Source organism: Lutra lutra, chromosome 8 (assembly GCF_902655055.1).
Source record: "Lutra lutra chromosome 8, mLutLut1.2, whole genome shotgun sequence".
NCBI lineage: Eukaryota > Metazoa > Chordata > Mammalia > Carnivora > Mustelidae > Lutra > Lutra lutra.
Window position 1 is genome coordinate 23,664,634 of NC_062285.1, and position 18,417 is coordinate 23,683,050.

Genomic DNA, 18,417 nt, shown 5'->3' on the forward strand with positions numbered 1-18,417 from the left:
GCCCTTCTTTTCTCTTTCAAGCCCTGGTAGATTACAAGGAAGATTAAAAGATCAGTGTTCTTTTGCACATCTGATTAATAGCCTGTAATTTTTTTAATGTGTTAGTTAGTCACCATACACTCCATCATTAGTTTTTGATGTTTTCAATAGTCTGAAATTTGTGGCCATATTTACTCTTTTCTCTTCCATCCCTCCCTCCCTTCCTTCTTCTTTAACTTCCTTCTCCATCCTGTATTAAATAAACACTCAGTGCATTCTTCCTAGGTCTCTGACACTTTAATAGGTGTTCAGAACAAAAAGGTAACAACTGTAGGTGCTGCGTCCAGGGATATGATAGTTTAGGGGAGGAGAAAAATCCAAAAATAAATAATTACATTATAGTAAGTGCAGGTTACAAAGGTGTTGTGGGTGAAGTGATTGGAGGGACTAGTTTCCTCTACCTGGTTAGTCCTGGAGATTGAATATGAGTTGGAAAAGTGAATAACATGATTTTCAGACCATATTATAGTTTATATAGACACCCCCAAGGAAGTGATTTTAGAAAGGTCAGCAAATACAAGCAGTATGTGAAGATCAGTTCTGATGTATCTATATACCAGAAATGAATATTTGTAGTTCGTAATGTGAAAAACAATCTCATTTATACTAAAACCCAAAGCAGTGAAGTATTTTACCAAATATGTGTAGGGATCTTTATGTTGTAAACTACATGGAAGAAATGAAAGATGTGTACAAATGAAGAAACAGATCATGTTCATGGATTGAAAGCCTCGATATTATTAAGATGTCAGTTCTCCCCAGTTTGATCTAGATTCAACTCAGTCATACTCAAAATACCAACAAGTTTCTTTGAAGATAATAAATTGAATTGAAACTTTATATGGAACAGTAACAAAAGTGGAATAGTCAAAATAATTCTAAAAAGAACAAATCAGAGTTAACACTGCCAGGAGACAGGACCTAAAGTTGTTCCTGGTTTAAGTCTTACTACAAAGTACAATGATCAAAATATGGAGTTTTGGTAAAAGGATACATGCATCAGTTGTCAATCTGTGAAAAATAATAGAGAGCTCGGAAATAAACCGACACAAACGTACTCAAATAATTTTGGTAAAGGTAAAAAGGCGATACAATGGAAAAGTCTAATCCTTTTAACAATAGTGTTAAAACAAGCAGGCACCACATGCAGAAACATAAACTTTCACACAAATCTCACACACAAGAAAATTAACTCAAATTGGCCACACACCTAAATACACTTTTAAAACAATAAAATTTAGAGAAGAAAACATAGGATGAACGTCTTTGTGGCTTTGGGATTGGTAATGAGTTTTTAGGTACTACTTAAAAACCACATACCATGAAAAAAATTGATAAAATGAACTGATCAAAATTACAACAATTACTCCTTGAAAGACACTGTTAAGAGAATGAAAAGACACAAAAAAGGAAAAAATATTTGCAGGTTATATAAACTTTGATGGACTTGTATCCATAATATACAAAGAACTCTTAGAGCTCAACAGAAAGTAAACAAACAACTCATAAAGGCAAAATATCTGTACAGGCACTTCACCAGGAAGATATGTAGATGTTAAAGAAGTATATAAAAAGATGTTCAACATCATATTACCTTTGGAGAAGTATAAATTAAAACCATAAGATACTACCCCACACCTATTTGTGTGGCTAAAAAATTATTTGAGTAAAAATTATGTGTATCTGAAGTGTATAACATGTTTTAAAACATATGTACATAATGAAATGACTACTATAGTCAAGATAATTAACATATCCATATCCTTACATAGGTATCATTTTGTGTGTGTTTGGTGAGAGCACCTGAATCTTAGTAAATTTCCAGTATATAATAATTTAATAAATAATTTATAAAAAATAAAAATAAAATAATAATGCTATATATTAGATCTCTAGACATATAACTGTAAATAAATTCAGTTTTGTACTTTTTAACCACCATCTCCCAATTTTGCCACCTCCCCATCTCTGGTGATCCTCTTTCTACAACATGCCTCTATGTATTTAGCTTCTTTACATTTTGCATGTAAGTATTATTGTGTAATATATTTCACTATAGGATTTACTTTTTATAGGATTTACTTTTTTTAAGGTTAGACAATATTCCATTATTTGTGTGTGAGTGTGTATCATAATTTCTTTATCCAAGAATGGCTAAAGTTATTTGTTGGTTTTTTTTTAAGAGAAACTGATAATATGAAATGTTGGCGAGAATACAGAGCAATAAAAATGCTTATGCATTGCTTTTAGAAAGCAAAATGGTGTAGCCACTTTGGAAAACATTTTGGCAGCTTCTTCTAAGATTAAATATATATTTACCATATGACCCACCAATCCTATACCTGGGTATTTACTTAATGAAATGAAAATATAAATTATTATTACAGCAGTATCCATAATTGTGAAAAATTGAAAACAGCCAAGATGCCCTTCAACAAGCAAATGAATAAGTATACCATTATAAATGCAGAGAATGGCACAGTATTCAACATCAAAAAGAAAAAACACCTTGTGATTTGTTCAACAACATAGATGACTCTTAAGTACATTTTTTTCTGAATAAAATAATTGAGACTCCTAAGGCAATTTATATTATGATTCCATTTATACGACATTCTAGAAGTGGCAAAACTGGGAGAAGAAAACAGAGTTATAGCAGTTTCACCTTATGTTGACTTGTTGGCCTATCTCTTGTTTCAACCTAGAGAATTTGGATCTTACATATGACCAGACATCAGAGCTTAATCCTGAGGGCACCCGTTCTGCTCTGAGCTAGTCTCTTGAAGATACACTAGCCTGTTGTAGTCATCTAGGCTTATATATACCCTTGAGACATACACCCTAGCTAGCCTCACTCTACTTATTACTTAACTTCCTATTCAAGGAAAGACATAAAACCAATTTTATAATATATTTTTATAAAGGCCAGCATCTGGCCTTTTCAGTATTACCATAATCATTCTCCTTCTTTGGCATAGAATACATTCATCACAGGAATAGTACAAGCAGTAGACCTGTAAAATCTCAAACAGGAGGAAAAATATCAAAAGACCAAGTGCAAACTAATAAAACATAAAACACTTGCACCATAAAAAACTGGAGAAGTATCATTAGTGTTGCACATTATTGGAAGAGTAATTATCCCCAAGATGTTCAGGTACTTGCTACATCTTGCTTGCAAAGAACTGACGTAATGTGATAAGGAAATAAAACTGTCAGCTCTCACATGTTTGGGAGGATAAAGGTTTAAACATTAGATTAAACTAGCTCTACAAACAAGTTCAATAACAGCACAGTGAAAATCGGACTGTGTGGGCGTTTTAGGGTATGTATGTGATGGGAGCATTTTTATGCCTGTCACAGATGACCTTGAATGTTTCACTGGGAAGAGAGGAAGATTAAATTTGCCTCTCAGATACTGCCATTAGTTACGTTTTCAAAGTGAAAAAGGCTCAGAGACTGTGTGCCTGGGTGGCTTACTTATTGAAGTGATGCTCTGATTGCACTAATGTCATTAAGATGTAGAGGTTTCCCAGCAGTTGTAGGGATGTTGAAACATCCTCTGACTAGTTCATCAAGGGGCTTGCTGGCTCTTAGACTTTAAAGACAGTCTTGGTAATGAAATCAGACTCTTTGAGACCAGTGCCATCCAAACCACTCATATACCAATTAGGGCATGAGCAGGTAGTTCTTGTAGACTGATCTGATGGCATAATAATGCAGAGGAGCTTATGACATACTCTCATTTAAATTTGACTATATTCAGGCACCTGGGTGGCTCAGTAGGTTAGGTATCCGCCTTCAGCTCAGGTCATGATCCCAGGGCCCTTGGATCAAGCCCTGCATTGGGGTCTGCACAGCCGGGAGCCTGCTTCTCTCTCTCCCTCTGTCAAATAAATAAATGAAATAAATTTCTGTCAAATAGATAAATAAAATATTTTTTAAAATAAATTTTATTGTTTATAATGTCTTTTGAAGGAAAAAAAAACTAAATTCTGAAGACAGTCCCATATTAATCCTGGTTTGTCCCAATTCCTAAGCTATTTCCTAATTGTAAATTAGGGAAGCAATTCTTTTGAGTTCTCCCTTAATGCAAGCCAATTGTTCACTAATTTCTACTGAACTAAAAATATCCCTATGTTACCAGGAAAAACAACCTTCTTTTCCTAAAGTTACATGTCCATGGATCAAGGATCTCTGAATCCTATGTCTTCACTTAGTTTATGAATACTTTTGCCCTCCATATTGCTGGTTGGCACTAGAATGGGGCATGCCCCAGGGAAGTTTTAGAGAATCACAACACTGGTTAGTGGTGGTGGCTTATATACTATTGTTTTATAAACTAAGATAATTTGCTTTGTCTTTCGGCCTGCCTTCCTCATTGGAATCTTTTAGGAATATGCCAAATAGAAATTATCAGCATTTATATAAGGCCTTATGTCTTGTATGACACTACCACATGTACTTTCTCCTTAGATTTTCTAGTTATCATTAAGAAGTTTGATAGTATTCATGGGGCGCCTGGGTGGCTCAGTGGGTTAAGCCGCTGCCTTTGGCTCAGGTCATGATCTCAGGGTCCTGGGATCGAGTCCCGCATCGGGCTCTCTGCTCAGCAGGGAGCCTGCTTCCCTCTCTCTCTCTCTCTCTGCCTGCTTCCCCATCAACTTGTGATCTCTCTCTGTCAAATAAAAAAAAAATCTTAAAAAAAAAGAAGTTTGATAGTATTCTTATTTTATATAAGGAAACAAAGACTTCCAGAAATAATTTGTCCAAGATCACTTGGTCAGGAACAGTAGGGTCAGGATTGTAGCCCAGATTAACCAATCCCAAAGACTAAGCTCTATCTAGTATCCCAAGCTTTGGTACTGGATGGAGTTTTTTCTGTTTAAGGATAGAGGTTATATCAAGTCTAAGCTGTCTTGCTACCAAAATCATTTGATAATCAGAAATCTAAAAAATAAGTGAAAACACATTTGGTGAATTTAGAATGCAACAGAAAGACTTGGTTGAAGGAAAGATGATGAATTCCAGTTTGAACACATGGATTGTTTAAGAGGAGATGTATAGGTGACATGGGATGTAGGGGTCTAGAGCGCTAGAGAGAAATCTGGGCTGGGGATAGGGATTTTGGAAACCCTAGTTACAGATAGTAATTAAAGCTCTTGGAATGGCAGAGACTTCTCTGAGGCTGTTGCTATAATTTGTATTATGGTGTGAATAATGTTCAAGTGAAAGAAAAGTTAGTTCTGCTTACATTTGGCTTGTAGCTTTATAACTATTAAGATATCAGAGAAAAAAAAAACAAGGAATAGCATGCTGTAGTCTTTGAAGTACTACCCAGTGAGCAAAAACAAAAAATTTTTGTGGTTTGCTACATATTACATAGTGATAAAACATGACATTTAGACTTAAGCACTTTAAATAGTCCCTAGGGCTTTGTTCAGGGCACAGAACAGCTGTATGTGTAATTAAATAAAGCTAATTTAAATAAATTAGACTAACCAGAAAATCACTCAAAGTTTGCATTCATAAAAGTTTTTTATGTAAGAAGTTGTCACTGCTATTTCTTCGAACTGCATATTTTAGAAAATGGTGGGCTCTGGGATGAGGAATACATTTTAAAGCTGTAAAAATAGAAAGTTTTTTCTTCACATTTTATATTGAAATTATAATTTTACTGATATTTTACACAGATGAATTGCAAGAGAATGTTTGCAATATAATTGTTATTGAAGACACCAAGAAAGACAGTGAAGTAGAACAAAAAATGTGCTTCTTTTAGTTTCTTTCGCTGCAACCATTTTAAGCACAACACGTGCATCTGGGAAGTATTACTCTTCTTTTTTGTAGAAGGTACCGTCTGAACATACTTTCACATCAGTATTTATATAAGGATCTATATTCAAGAAATTGGTCAGTTGTATTTGCCCCTGAACTTGAAAAGGGGGATGTTGCTTTAGCAAACTAAGAATTTTTAAAGTAAAAATGAGCATATAACTAGCTTTAATATTCCTGACTGCTAGACTGTTAAAATGTAATCATCAAGGGCTATGAAACTGTTTTCATCAAAAAGCTGTGAGGACTGTTTCTGGGAACCAAGGTGAATTAGGGTTTGACCTTTTTTAATATTGTCTTTCTCAACACTCTCTTTCATAGATACTTGTTTTCAGGTTTAAAGTGCATTGATCCCATTTTTTAGAGATCAGTCATAGGGGTAAACAGAAGGCTCTGTGATTTATGAGCAAACCTGATGATAGTTCCTTAGAGAGGTAAAACATTCACAGATTGAGAACTGTTGGAGGAACCAGGAATACAAACAGTTCAGGGAAACAGTTCCACTCAGTCCCCATTTTTGTTGAAATTTATTAGGACCCAATATAAAGATATCTAATATCTAGCCAATCCATAATAAACTGTTTTTTTTTTTTTCTGGCCACATGTATGATTAATCACCTCATTTTGTCTCATTTCTTCTTTGGATGGGCTTAGTACAAGTACTTAAAAAATACAGTTATATTGAAGATGGAAAGAGGCTTTGGGCTATTTAACTTAATCCTGTCCTAGAACCAATGGTCAGGGGAAACAGAAGAGCTTTAAGAAAAAACTTAATTGGCTGTCATCAGCTTTCAGTATGATTTCATAACAGCCATGCAAAAGGAAAATACTGTTTGGTACATCTTTGTTAGGCATTAAGTGTTATGGATACAAAACAAAGCAATTGCAGTAATTACAGTATAACATATTAATCAAAACCACTTTCTCCTCAATACAGGTCTTTCAAATTAGGCTTTACCGTAAGTATCTTATAAAAGATATTTCACATTTACTGAAGAATTATATGCTGGTATGTCAGAGAGTTAGATGTTTCACTTGATTTTAAAAAGCATATATAAATATTTATATATTATATTTTACATATATATATGACTTTTACTCTTAGTATTTAATTTGTATTAAATAAAGATGTTTCACAAAGCTTAGAATTATTTGCTTAGTTCTGCTTCTTTTTAAAATCAGAACATAAGACAGGAGTACACTGCTACTCTCTTTAAATTCTTCTCAATTATTAATGGAAATCTTATTTCTTTTTCCCTTTAAAAAATTCCAGCATTCTAATTCTCTCCTACGTTGTGACTGCCCACAAAACCAGAAAGCAAGGAATTTTTTTTTTTATTTTTATGCACACCCCTTTGTGTTCAGAGCTAATTTTGTTTTCCCAGTGTTGTTTGGACCAAGTTCTTCTGGTAAAATCTACTTATGGAATCAAACTGTTTACTATTGACTGTGAGAAATAGGTAATAATTATTTCACATTCCCAGTTTGAAGATATTTGAGCTCATACTCTACTGGGTGTTTTCAGCTTAGTGTTCATTCTTTAGTTTGTGTGTAATAAAGCCTGTGGTTGTGATAAAACCCCCTGTGAACTTGTTCTATAACTCTTATAGATATGATGCTTTCGGGAGATTTAATGACAATTCTATTGATTATCTACAAACTACCCATATGTCATGAAGAAGAGACCAATAAACTTCAAAGTCACTGAAAGTTTTTTAAATAGTGTAATCTGTGCACAAATTCCAACTATAATCATTTACATCTAAGATATGTGCATTTCTTCCTTTCTATAAATGTCAAGTATTTTTAGAAGCACATACGTACACCGGTCAACATTTTTAAAGTCTCATCTAATTTGGAAGCAAACTATTTCTTTTTATTCCTAGAAAATGACACTCTTAAGGTAATTTTAGTTGTTTTTATCATAATAGCACTAAACACCAAATTATCCTTAAACTAGTGTGCTTCATATAGTTAACTTAGTTGGTTAAATCCTGTCGGAACAATGTTTTGGTCTTGATATATAATTCAAAGAGCTTTGCATTAAGAAAATATTACCACAAGAATTTCATTTCCAAGAATAATAAGAAGAAATACATTGCTCGATCCCTCACAGGTCAAAAACTGAACAATTACGGATGAAGTTTTTTATAGTCTTAAATTCACTGAAAAGTGGGTAAGAAAATAAAAAATCCCCAGGTCAAAAATTCTGTGGAGTAGTTGGGGCCCTTCCCTGTGCTACCTTTTGCTTTATGGCCCTCTACCTAAGATAATTTATACTTCCATTTTCCAGAATTCCAGTGCACAGGACATAGAAAACAAAGCCCAATGACCACCAAAAGCACAAAGTCTAATATATCTTCCTGGGCTACCCTCCCCCCAACAAAGGGACACATTGTAAGAGTTAACCAAAAATATCTCTATCCCCTGCAAGAATTCTCACAAAGGATAGATTTACCTCTAACCAGGTGCTAAGCAGAATGTGGGAAGAGTGACCACTGATCACTTAGAATCAAAAGATGGCTATTAGGAAAGTTTAATAGCTGAAATTCACATGACTTTGGATCCCAGTGAATCCTAAGGCTAAATGCAATTTAAAGTTGTCTTGGACACTAATGGTCCAAGCCATCTAGAAAAACCAAATGCAAATTCTGTCTAAAGGAATTTATCTTCATTCCCAGACACGTTATTGCTTATCCAGAATGCACTAGTACATTCACATGGGGTCTGTTTTGTTTTGTTTTGTTTTACAGTTGGTGTTGATTCTAAATGAGCCTGCATCTTTTTTTAAGTTTTGATTTAAATTCCAGTTAGTTAGCATGCAGTGTAATATTAGTTTCAGATATACAATATAGTGATTCAACAGTTGCATCTCTTTAGATTACTGGATATCCATGACATACTAGTTTTTAAATATTTTTAATATCAACCCTATTGGGGCTTTCATCAGTATTGATTTCATAGTGTTCATCTATCTCATAAAAGTAGTTAGATTTGCTTATAATTCTGATCTCAGCCTAAAAGAATTGCTAAAAAGAAAATTCCAAGGAAATTGAGCAGCCCATATTAATAATATTAACAACAACAACCACCACTACAAGACATAAATAGAGACAATACCTTCAAAAAGAGAAATGACAGAAACAAGAAGCAAACTAAATCTGCAAAGACTTCTGGTACTATAATATCAAACCTTACCATGAAAAAGCAATGTTAAATATGTCTACAAAACAAAAAGAAAAAGCTTGACAGTATATACAGAGGTGGGTGGCAAAAACTATCAAGAATGACCAAGGAGAATTTGAAAAAGAACGAAAAAGAAATGAAAAATTTATTCCTTGAAATTAAAAAAATATGGATAATTTAACAATAATCACAGCAATAGAGAGAAATTAGAAGGTTGGAAGTTAGATTTGAAGAAATCAACCAGAATTCAGCAGAGATTTAAAGAGATTGAAAATATGAAAGAGATATTAAGAGATATGAGTGTGAGAGGAGTCAAGATGGCGGAGAAGTAGCAGGCTGAGACTACTCAGGTAGCAGGAGATCAGCTAGATAGCTTATCTAAAGATTGCAAACACCTACAAATCCAACGGGAGATCGAAGAGAAGAAGAACAGCAACTCTAGAAACAGAAAATCAACCACCTTCTGAAAGGTAGGACTGGCGGAGAAGTGAATCCAAAGCGACAGGAAGATAGACCGCGGGGGGGAGGGGACGGCTCCCGGCAAGCGGCGGAGCAACGGAGCACAAAATCAGGACTTTTAAAAGTCTGTTCCGCTGAGGGACATCGCTCCAGAGGCTTAACCGGGGTGAAGCCCGCGTGGGGTCAGCGTGGCCTCGGGTCCCGCAGGGTCACAGAAGGATCGGGGGTGTCTGAGTGTCGCAGAGCTTACAGGTATTAGGATGGGGAAGCTGGCTACAGAGACAGAGCTGAGGAGTGAGCTCTAAGCTCGGGTTACCTTGAACCGGTCGCAGGCTCGGTCAGCTCAGAGTGTGGCCGGAGGCCAGGGTGACGGGAGTCATTGGGCGCTGTTCTCTGAGGGCGCACTGAGGAGTGGGGCCCTGGGCTCTCGGCTCCTCCGGGCCGGAGACCTGGAGGCCACCATCTTCATTCCCACCCTCTGGAACTCTACGGAAAGTGCTCAGGGAACAAAAGCTCCCGAAAGCAAACCCAAGCGGATTACTCAGCCCGGCCCGGGTAAGGGCGGTGCAACTCTGCCTGGGGCAAAGACACTTGAGAATCACTACAACAGGCCCCTCCCCCAGAAGAGCAACAAGAAATCCAGCCAGGACCAAGTTCACCTACCAAGGAGTGCAGTTTCAATACCAAGGAGAGCAGCAGAATTCCAGAGTAGGAGAAAGCAAAGCCAGAGCTCATGGCTTTCTCCCCATGATTCTTTAGCCTTGCAGTAAATTTTTTTTTCTTTTTCAATTTTTTTCTCTTCTTCTGCTAAATTTTTTAAACTTTTACCCTTTTCTTTTTTAATGTTTTTTAACTAGTTTATCTAATATATTTTTTCCTTTTTATATACTTTATTCATTGTCTTCTTTTAATTGTTTCATTTTTTTTTTCTTTCTGAACCTCTTTTTATCCCCTTTCTCCCCCCCCCATGATTTGGGATCTCTTCTGATTCGGTTAAAGCATATTTTCCTGGGGTTGTTGCCACCCTTCTAGTATTTTACTTGCTCCTTCATATACTCTTAGCTGGACAAAATGACAAGGCAGAAAAATTCACCACAAAAAAAAGAACAAGAGGCAGTATCAAAGGCTAGGGACCTAATCAATACAGACATTGGTAATATGTCAGATCTAGAGTTCAGAATGACGATTCTCAAGGTTCTAGCCGGGCTCGAAAAAGGCATGGAAGATATTAGAGAAACCCTCTCGGGAGACATAAAAGCCCTTTCTGGAGAAATAAAAGAACTAAAATCTAACCAAGTTGAAATCAAAAAAGCTATTAATGAGGTGCAATCAAAAATGGAGGCTCTCACTGCTAGGATAAATGAGGCAGAAGAAAGAATTAGCGAAATAGAAGACCAAATGACAGAGAATAAAGAAGCTGAGCAAAAGAGGGACAAACAGCTCCCGGACCACGAGGGAGAATTCGAGAGATAAGTGACACCATAAGACGAAACAACATTAGAATAATTGGGATTCCAGAAGAAGAGGAAACAGAGAGGGGAGCAGAAGGTATATTGGAGAGAATTATTGGAGAGAATTTCCCCAATATGGCAAAGGGAACAAGCATCAAAATCCAGGAGGTTCAGAGAACCCCCCTCAAAGTCAATAAGAATAGGTCCACACCCCGTCACCTAATAGTCAAATTTACAAGTCTTAGTGACAAAGAGAAAATCCTGAAAGCAGCCCAGGAAAAGAAGTCTGTAACATACAATGGTGAAAATATTAGATTGGCAGCAGACTTATCCACAGAGACCTCGCAGACCAGAAAGAGCTGGCATGATATATTCAGAGCACTAAACGAGAAAAACATGCAGCCAAGAATACTATATCCAGCTAGGCTATCATTGAAAATAGACGGAGAGATTAAAAGCTTCCAGGACAAACAAAAACTGAAAGAATTTGCAAACACCAAACCAGCTCTACAGGAAATAGTGAAAGGGGTCCTCTAAGTAAAGAGAGACCCTAAAAGAAGTAGATCAGAAAGAAACAGAAACAATATACAATAACAGTCACCTTACAAGCAATACAATGGCACTAAACTCATATCTCTCAATAGTTACCCTGAATGTTAATGGGCTAAATGCCCCAATCAAAAGACACAGGGTATCAGAATGGATAAAAAAACAAAACCCATCTATATGTTGCCTACAAGAAACTCATTTTAAAACCAAAGACACCTCCAGATTTAAAGTGAGGGGGTGGAAAAGAATTTACCATGCTAATGGACATCAGAAGAAAGCAGGAGAGGCAATCCTTATATCAGATCAATTAGATTTTAAGCCAAAGACTATAATAAGAGATGAGGAAGGACACTATATCATACTCAAAGGATCTGTCCAACAAGAAGATCTAACAATTTTAAATATCTATGCCCCTAACGTGGGAGCAGCCAACTATATAAACCAATTAATAACAAAATCAAAGAAACACATCAACAATAATACAATAATAGTAAGGGACTTTAACACTCCCCCCACTGAAATGGACAGATCATCCAAGCAAAAGCTCAAGAAGGAAATAAAGGCCTTAAATGACACACTGGACCAGATGGACATCACAGATATATTCAGAACATTTCATCCCAAAGCAACAGAATACACATTCTTCTCTAGGGCACATGGAACATTCTCCAGAATAGATCACATCCTCGGTCCTAAATCAGGTCTCAACCGGTATCAAAAAATTGGGATCATTCCCTGCATATTTTCAGACCACAATGCTCTGAAGCTAGAACTCAATCACAAGAGGAAATTTGGAAAGAACCCAAATACATGGAGACTAAACAGCATCCTTCTAAAGAATGAATGGGTCAACCAGGAAATTAAAGAAGAATTGAAAAAATTCATGGAAACAAATGATAATGAAAACACAACGGTTCAGAATCTGTGGGACACAACAAAGGTAGTCCTGAGAGGAAAATATATAGCGGTACAAGCCTTTCTCAAGAAACAAGAAAGGTCTCAGGTACACAACCTAACCCTACACCTAAAGGAGCTGGAGAAAGAACAAGAAAGAAACCCTAAACCCAGCAGGAGAAGAGAAATCATAAAGATCAGAGCAGAAATCAATGAAATAGAAACCAAAAAAACGAAACTAGGAGCTGGTTCTTTGAAAGAATTAATAAGATCGATAAACCCCTGGCCAGACTTATCAAAAGGAAAAGAGAAAGAACCCAAATAAATAAAATCATGAATGAAAGAGGAGAGATCACAACGAACACCAAAGAAATACAATTATAAGAACATACTATGAGCAACTCTACGCCAACAAATTTGACAATCTGGAAGAAATGGATGCATTCCTAGAGACATATAAACTACCACAACTGAACCAGGAAGAAATGGAAAGCCTGAACAGATCCATAACCAGTAAGGAGATTGAAACAGTCATCAAAAATCTCCAAACAAACAAAAGCCCAGGGCCAGACGGCTTCCCAGGGGAATTCTACCAAACATTTAAAGAAGAACTAATTCCTATTCTCCTGAAACTGTTCGAAAAAATAGAAATGGAAGGAAAACTTCCAAACTCATTTTATGAGGCTAGCATCACCTTGATCCCAAAACCAGACAAGGATCCCATCAAAAAAGAGAACTATAGACCAATATCCTTGATGAACACAGATGCAAAAATTCTCACCAAAATACTAGCCAATAGGATTCAACAGTACATTAAAAGGATTATTCACCACGACCAAGTGGGATTTATTCCAGGGCTGCAGGGCTGGTTCAACATCCGCAAATCAATCAATGTGATACAACACATTAATAAAAGAAAGAACAAGAACCATATGATACTCTCCGTAGATGCTGAAAAAGCATTTGACAAAGTACAGCATCCCTTCCTGATCAAAACTCTTCAAAGTGTAGGGATAGAAGCTACATACCTCAATATTATCAAAGCCATCTATGAAAAACCCACCGCAAATATCATTCTCAATGAAGAAAAACTGAAAGCTTTTCCGCTAAGGTCAGGAACACGGCAGGGATGTCCATTATCACCACTGCTATTCAACATAGTACTAGAAGTCCTAGCCTCAGCAATCAGACAACAAAAGGAAATTAAAGGCATCCAAATCGGCAAAGAAGAAGTCAAACTATCACTCTTCGCAGATGATATGATACTATATGTGGAAAACCCAAAAGACTCCACTCCAAAACTGCTAGAACTTGTACAGGAATTCAGTAAAGTGTCAGGATATAAAATCAATGCACAGAAATCAGTTGCATTTCTCTACACCAACAACAAGACAGAAGAAAGAGAAATTAAGGAGTCCATCCCATTTACAATTGCCCCCAAAACTATAAGATACCTAGGAATAAACCTAACCAAAGAGACTAAGAATCTGTACTCAGAAAACTATAAAGTACTCATGAAAGAAATTGAGGAAGACACAAAGAAATGGAAAAATATTCCATGCTCCTGGATTGGAAGAATAAATATTGTGAAGATGTCTATGCTACCTAAAGCAATCTACACATTTAATGCAATTCTTATCAAAGTACCATCCATTTTTTTCAAAGAAATGGAACAAATAATCCTAAAATTTATATGGAACCAGAAAAGACCTCGAATAGCCAAAGGAATATTGAAAAAGAAAGCCAAAGTTGGTGGCATCACAATTCCGGAGTTCAAGCTCTATTACAAAGCTGTCATCATCAAGACAGCATGGTACTGGCACAAAAACAGACACATAGATCAATGGAACAGAATAGAGAGCCCAGAAATAGACCCTCAACTCTATGGTCAACTCATCTTCGACAAAGCAGGAAGGAATGTCCAATGGAAAAAAGACAGCCTCTTCAATAAATGGTGTGGGAAAATTGGACAGCCACATGCAGAAAAATGAAATTGGATCATTTCCTTAAACCACACATGAAAATAGACTCAAAATGGATGAAGGATCTCAATGTGAGAAAGGAATCCATCAAAATCCTTGAGGAGAACACAGGCAGCAACCTCTTCGACCTCAGCCGCAGCAACATCTTCCTAGGAACATCGCCAAAGGCAAGGGAAGCAAGGGCAAAAATGAACTATTGGGATTTTATCAAGATCAAAAGCTTTTGCACAGCAAAGGAAACAGTGAACAAAACCAAAAGACAACTGACAGAATGGGAGAAGATATTTGCAAATGACATATCAGATAAAGGGCTAGTGTCCAAAATCTATAAAGAACTTAGCAAACTCAACACCCAAAGAACAAATAATCCAATCAAGAAATGGGCAGAGGACATGAACAGACATTTCTGCAAAGAAGACATCCAGATGGCCAACAGACACATGAAAAAGTGCTCCATATCACTCGGCATCAGGGAAATACAAATCAAAACCACAATGAGATATCACCTCAAACCAGTCAGAATGGCTAAAATTAACAACTCAGGAAATGACAGATGCTGGCGAGGATGCGGAGAAAGGGGAACCCTCCTACATTGTTGGTGGGATTGCAAACTGGTGCAACCACTCTGGAAAACAGCATGGAGGTTCCTCAAAATGTTGAAAATAGAACTACCCTATGACCCAGCAATTGCACTGCTGGGTATTTACCCTAAAGATACGAACGTAGTGATCCGAAGGGGCACGTGCACCTGAATGTTTATAGCAGCAATGTCTACAATAGCCAAACTATGGAAAGAACCTAGATGTCCATCAACAGAAGAATGGATAAAGAAGAAGTGGTATATATACACAATGGAATACTATGCAGCCATCAAAAGAAATGAAATCTTGCCATTTGCGACGACGTGGATGGAACTAGAGGGTATCATGCTTAGCGAAATAAGTCAATCGGAGAAAGACAACTATCATATGATCTCCCTGATATATAGGGAGAGAAGATGCAACATGGGGGGTTAAGGGGGTAGAAGAAGAGTAAATGAAACAAGGTGGGATTGGGAGGGAGACAAACCATAGTGACTCTTAATCTCACAAAACAAACTGAGGGTTGATGGGAGGGGGGTTGGGAGAGGGGGTGGGGTTATGGATATTGGGGAGGGTATGTGCTATGGTGAGTGCTGTGAAATGTGTAGACCTGGTGATTCACATACCTGTACCCCTGGGGATAAAAATATATTATATGTTTAAAAATAAATAAATAAATAAAATTTTAAAAAAAGAGAGATATGAGTGTGAGAGGGAAAAAAGATTAAGAAATATAAATTTGGTTCATCAATGAGATTAATATAATTCAAATGATGCTGGAAATATTTGTCAAAAAAAGGCAAAGATTAACAGTAAAGGAAAACATAACTATGGGTTCTTCAGATATTTTAAAAGGAAATAAGTTAATATTATGGAGAGTTTTATGCCAAATATGTGAAAACAATTGAAATAGATTCATTATTAATATATAACATGTAGCTCATTGAACGTGGGGCTACATCTTTGGATTGCTGTCATCTCAGCCTGAGCCAGGCCCGCACATAAGCAACCATGTCTAAGGGACCTGCAGTTGGCATTGATCTTGGCACCACCTACTCCTGCGTGGGTGTCTTCCAGCACGGGAAAGTGGAAATAATTGCCAATGATCAGGAAAACCGGACCACCCCAAGTTATGTTGCCTTCACAGACACCGAACGATTGATCGGTGATGCTGCGAAGAACCAAGTTGTGATGAACCCCACCAACACAGTTTTTGATGCCAAACGCCTGATTGGACGGAGATTTGATTATGCTGTTGTCCAGTCTGATATGAAGCATTGGCCTTTCATGGTGGTGAATGATGCTGGCAGGCCCAAGGTCCAAGTAGAATACAAGGGAGAGACAAAAAGCTTTTATCTAGAGGAGGTGTCTTCTATGGTTTTGACGAAAATGAAGGAAATCACAGAGGCTTATCTTGGGAAGACCGTTACCAATGCAGTTGTCACAGTACCTGCGTATTTCAATGATTCTCAGCGTCAGGCTACCAAAGATGATGGAACTATTGCTGGTCTCAATGTGCTTCGCATCATCAATGAGCCAACTGCTGCTGCTATTGCTTATGGCCTAGACAAGAAAGTCGGAGCTGAAAGGAATGTGCTGATCTTTGACTTGGGAGGCGGCACTTTCGATGTGTCCATCCTTACTATTGAAGATGGGATCTTTGAGGTTAAGTCCACAGCTGGAGACACCCACTTAGGTGGAGAAGATTTTGACAACCGAATGGTCAACCATTTTATTGCAGAATTCAAGTGCAAACCTAAGAAATATATCAGTGAAAACAAGTGGGCAGTTCATCGCTTCCGTCCTGCTTGTGAACGTGCTAAGCGTACACTTTCCTCCAGCACCCAGGCCAGTATCGAGATTGATTCTCTGTATGAAGGAATCGACTTCTATACCTCTATCACTCATGCCCGGTTTGAAGAATTAAATGCTGACCTGTTCCGTGGCACTCTGGACCCTGTAGAGAAAGCCCTTCGAGATGCCAAGTTAGACAAGTCTCAGATCCACGATATTGTCCTGGTGGGTGGTTCTACCCGTATCCCCAAAATTCAGAAACTTCTCCAAGATTTCTTCAATGGAAAAGAACTGAATAAGAGCATCAACCCTGACGAGGCTGTTGCTTATGGTGCAGCTGTCCAAGCAGCTATCCTTTCTGGAGACAAATCTGAAAATGTTCAAGATTTGCTGCTGTTGGATGTCACTCCACTTTCTCTTGGCATTGAAACTGCTGGAGGAGTCATGACTGTTCTCATCAAGCGTAATACTACCATTCCTACCAAACAGACACAGACCTTCACTACCTACTCGGACAATCAGCCTGGTGTGCTTATTCAAGTGTATGAAGGTGAGCGTGCCATGACCAAGGACAACAACCTACTTGGAAAGTTTGAACTCACAGGCATACCTCCCGCTCCTCGTGGTGTCCCTCAGATTGAGGTCACTTTCGATATTGATGCTAATGGTATCCTCAATGTCTCTGCCGTGGATAAGAGCACAGGAAAAGAGAACAAGATTACCATCTCTAATGACAAGGGCCGCTTGAGCAAGGAAGATATTGAGCGCATGGTCCAGGAAGCTGAGAAGTACAAAGCTGAAGATGAGAAACAGTGGGACAAGGTGTCTTCCAAGAATTCACTTGAGTCTTATGCATTCAACATGAAAGCAACTGTTGAAGATGAAAAACTTCAGGGCAAGATAAATGATGAAGACAAACAGAAGATTCTTGACAAGTGCAATGAAATCATCAACTGGCTTGATAAGAACCAGACTGCAGAGAAGGAAGAATTTGAACACCAGCAGAAAGAGTTGGAGAAAGTCTGCAACCCCATCATCACCAAGCTGTACCAGAGTGCAGGGGGCATGCCAGGAGGAATGCCTGGAGGCTTCCCTGGTGGTGGAGCTCCTCCCTCTGGTGGAGCCTCCTCTGGGCCCACCATTGAAGAGGTTGACTAAACCAACCTGAGAATAAATAGGTTGAGCATTGTTCCACACACAATATTCAAAGGACCCAAATTTGTAGCAAATTCCATGGCAGTTGTAATGTTGAGCTGCTATAGCAAAAAAACTGGGCATTCTTGATACTTGAATATGGAATATGTGCACAGGGAAAGGAAATAAACATTGCACTTTATAAGCACTGTATTGTTAAGTGGAAAATGCAATGTCTTAAATAAAACTGTATTTAAAATTGGCACCAAAATATATATATATAACATGTAAACAGGCTTAAGAAGAAATGAAAGAAAGTGAGACTATGGTCAAATGTCTTACATAAAGGGATATTCATTGCAAATGTCTTTACTCTGAAGTTCTACCAAACATTCAGGAATAAATAATTTCAATTTTAAACAGTCTATTCCAGACTATAGAAAAAATGGTACCCCTTGTTTCCCTCTATGAAGTTAGAATAACCATAACTCCAAAATGTGACAATGACAAGGT

General features: G+C 37.4%; 1 protein-coding gene across 1 annotated transcript; it reads left to right on the forward strand.

Annotated features, from left to right (window-relative positions):
• The first annotated feature begins 790 nt into the window (after positions 1 to 790).
• LOC125107574 (heat shock cognate 71 kDa protein-like) lies at positions 791 to 18,175 on the forward strand. The gene is made up of 2 exons (XM_047742816.1): positions 791 to 800; positions 15,960 to 18,175. Exon 2 carries the CDS (start codon positions 15,988 to 15,990, stop codon positions 17,926 to 17,928), a length of 1,941 nt encoding a protein of 646 aa, XP_047598772.1. The 5' UTR covers positions 791 to 800; positions 15,960 to 15,987; the 3' UTR covers positions 17,929 to 18,175.
• The last annotated feature ends 242 nt before the right edge of the window (positions 18,176 to 18,417 follow it).

Bases quoted from the DNA above. Each gene is read 5' to 3' on its own strand.
- LOC125107574 (XM_047742816.1), top strand. From the start codon at position 15,988: ATGTCTAAGGGACCTGCAGTTGGCATTGATCTTGGCACCACCTACTCC.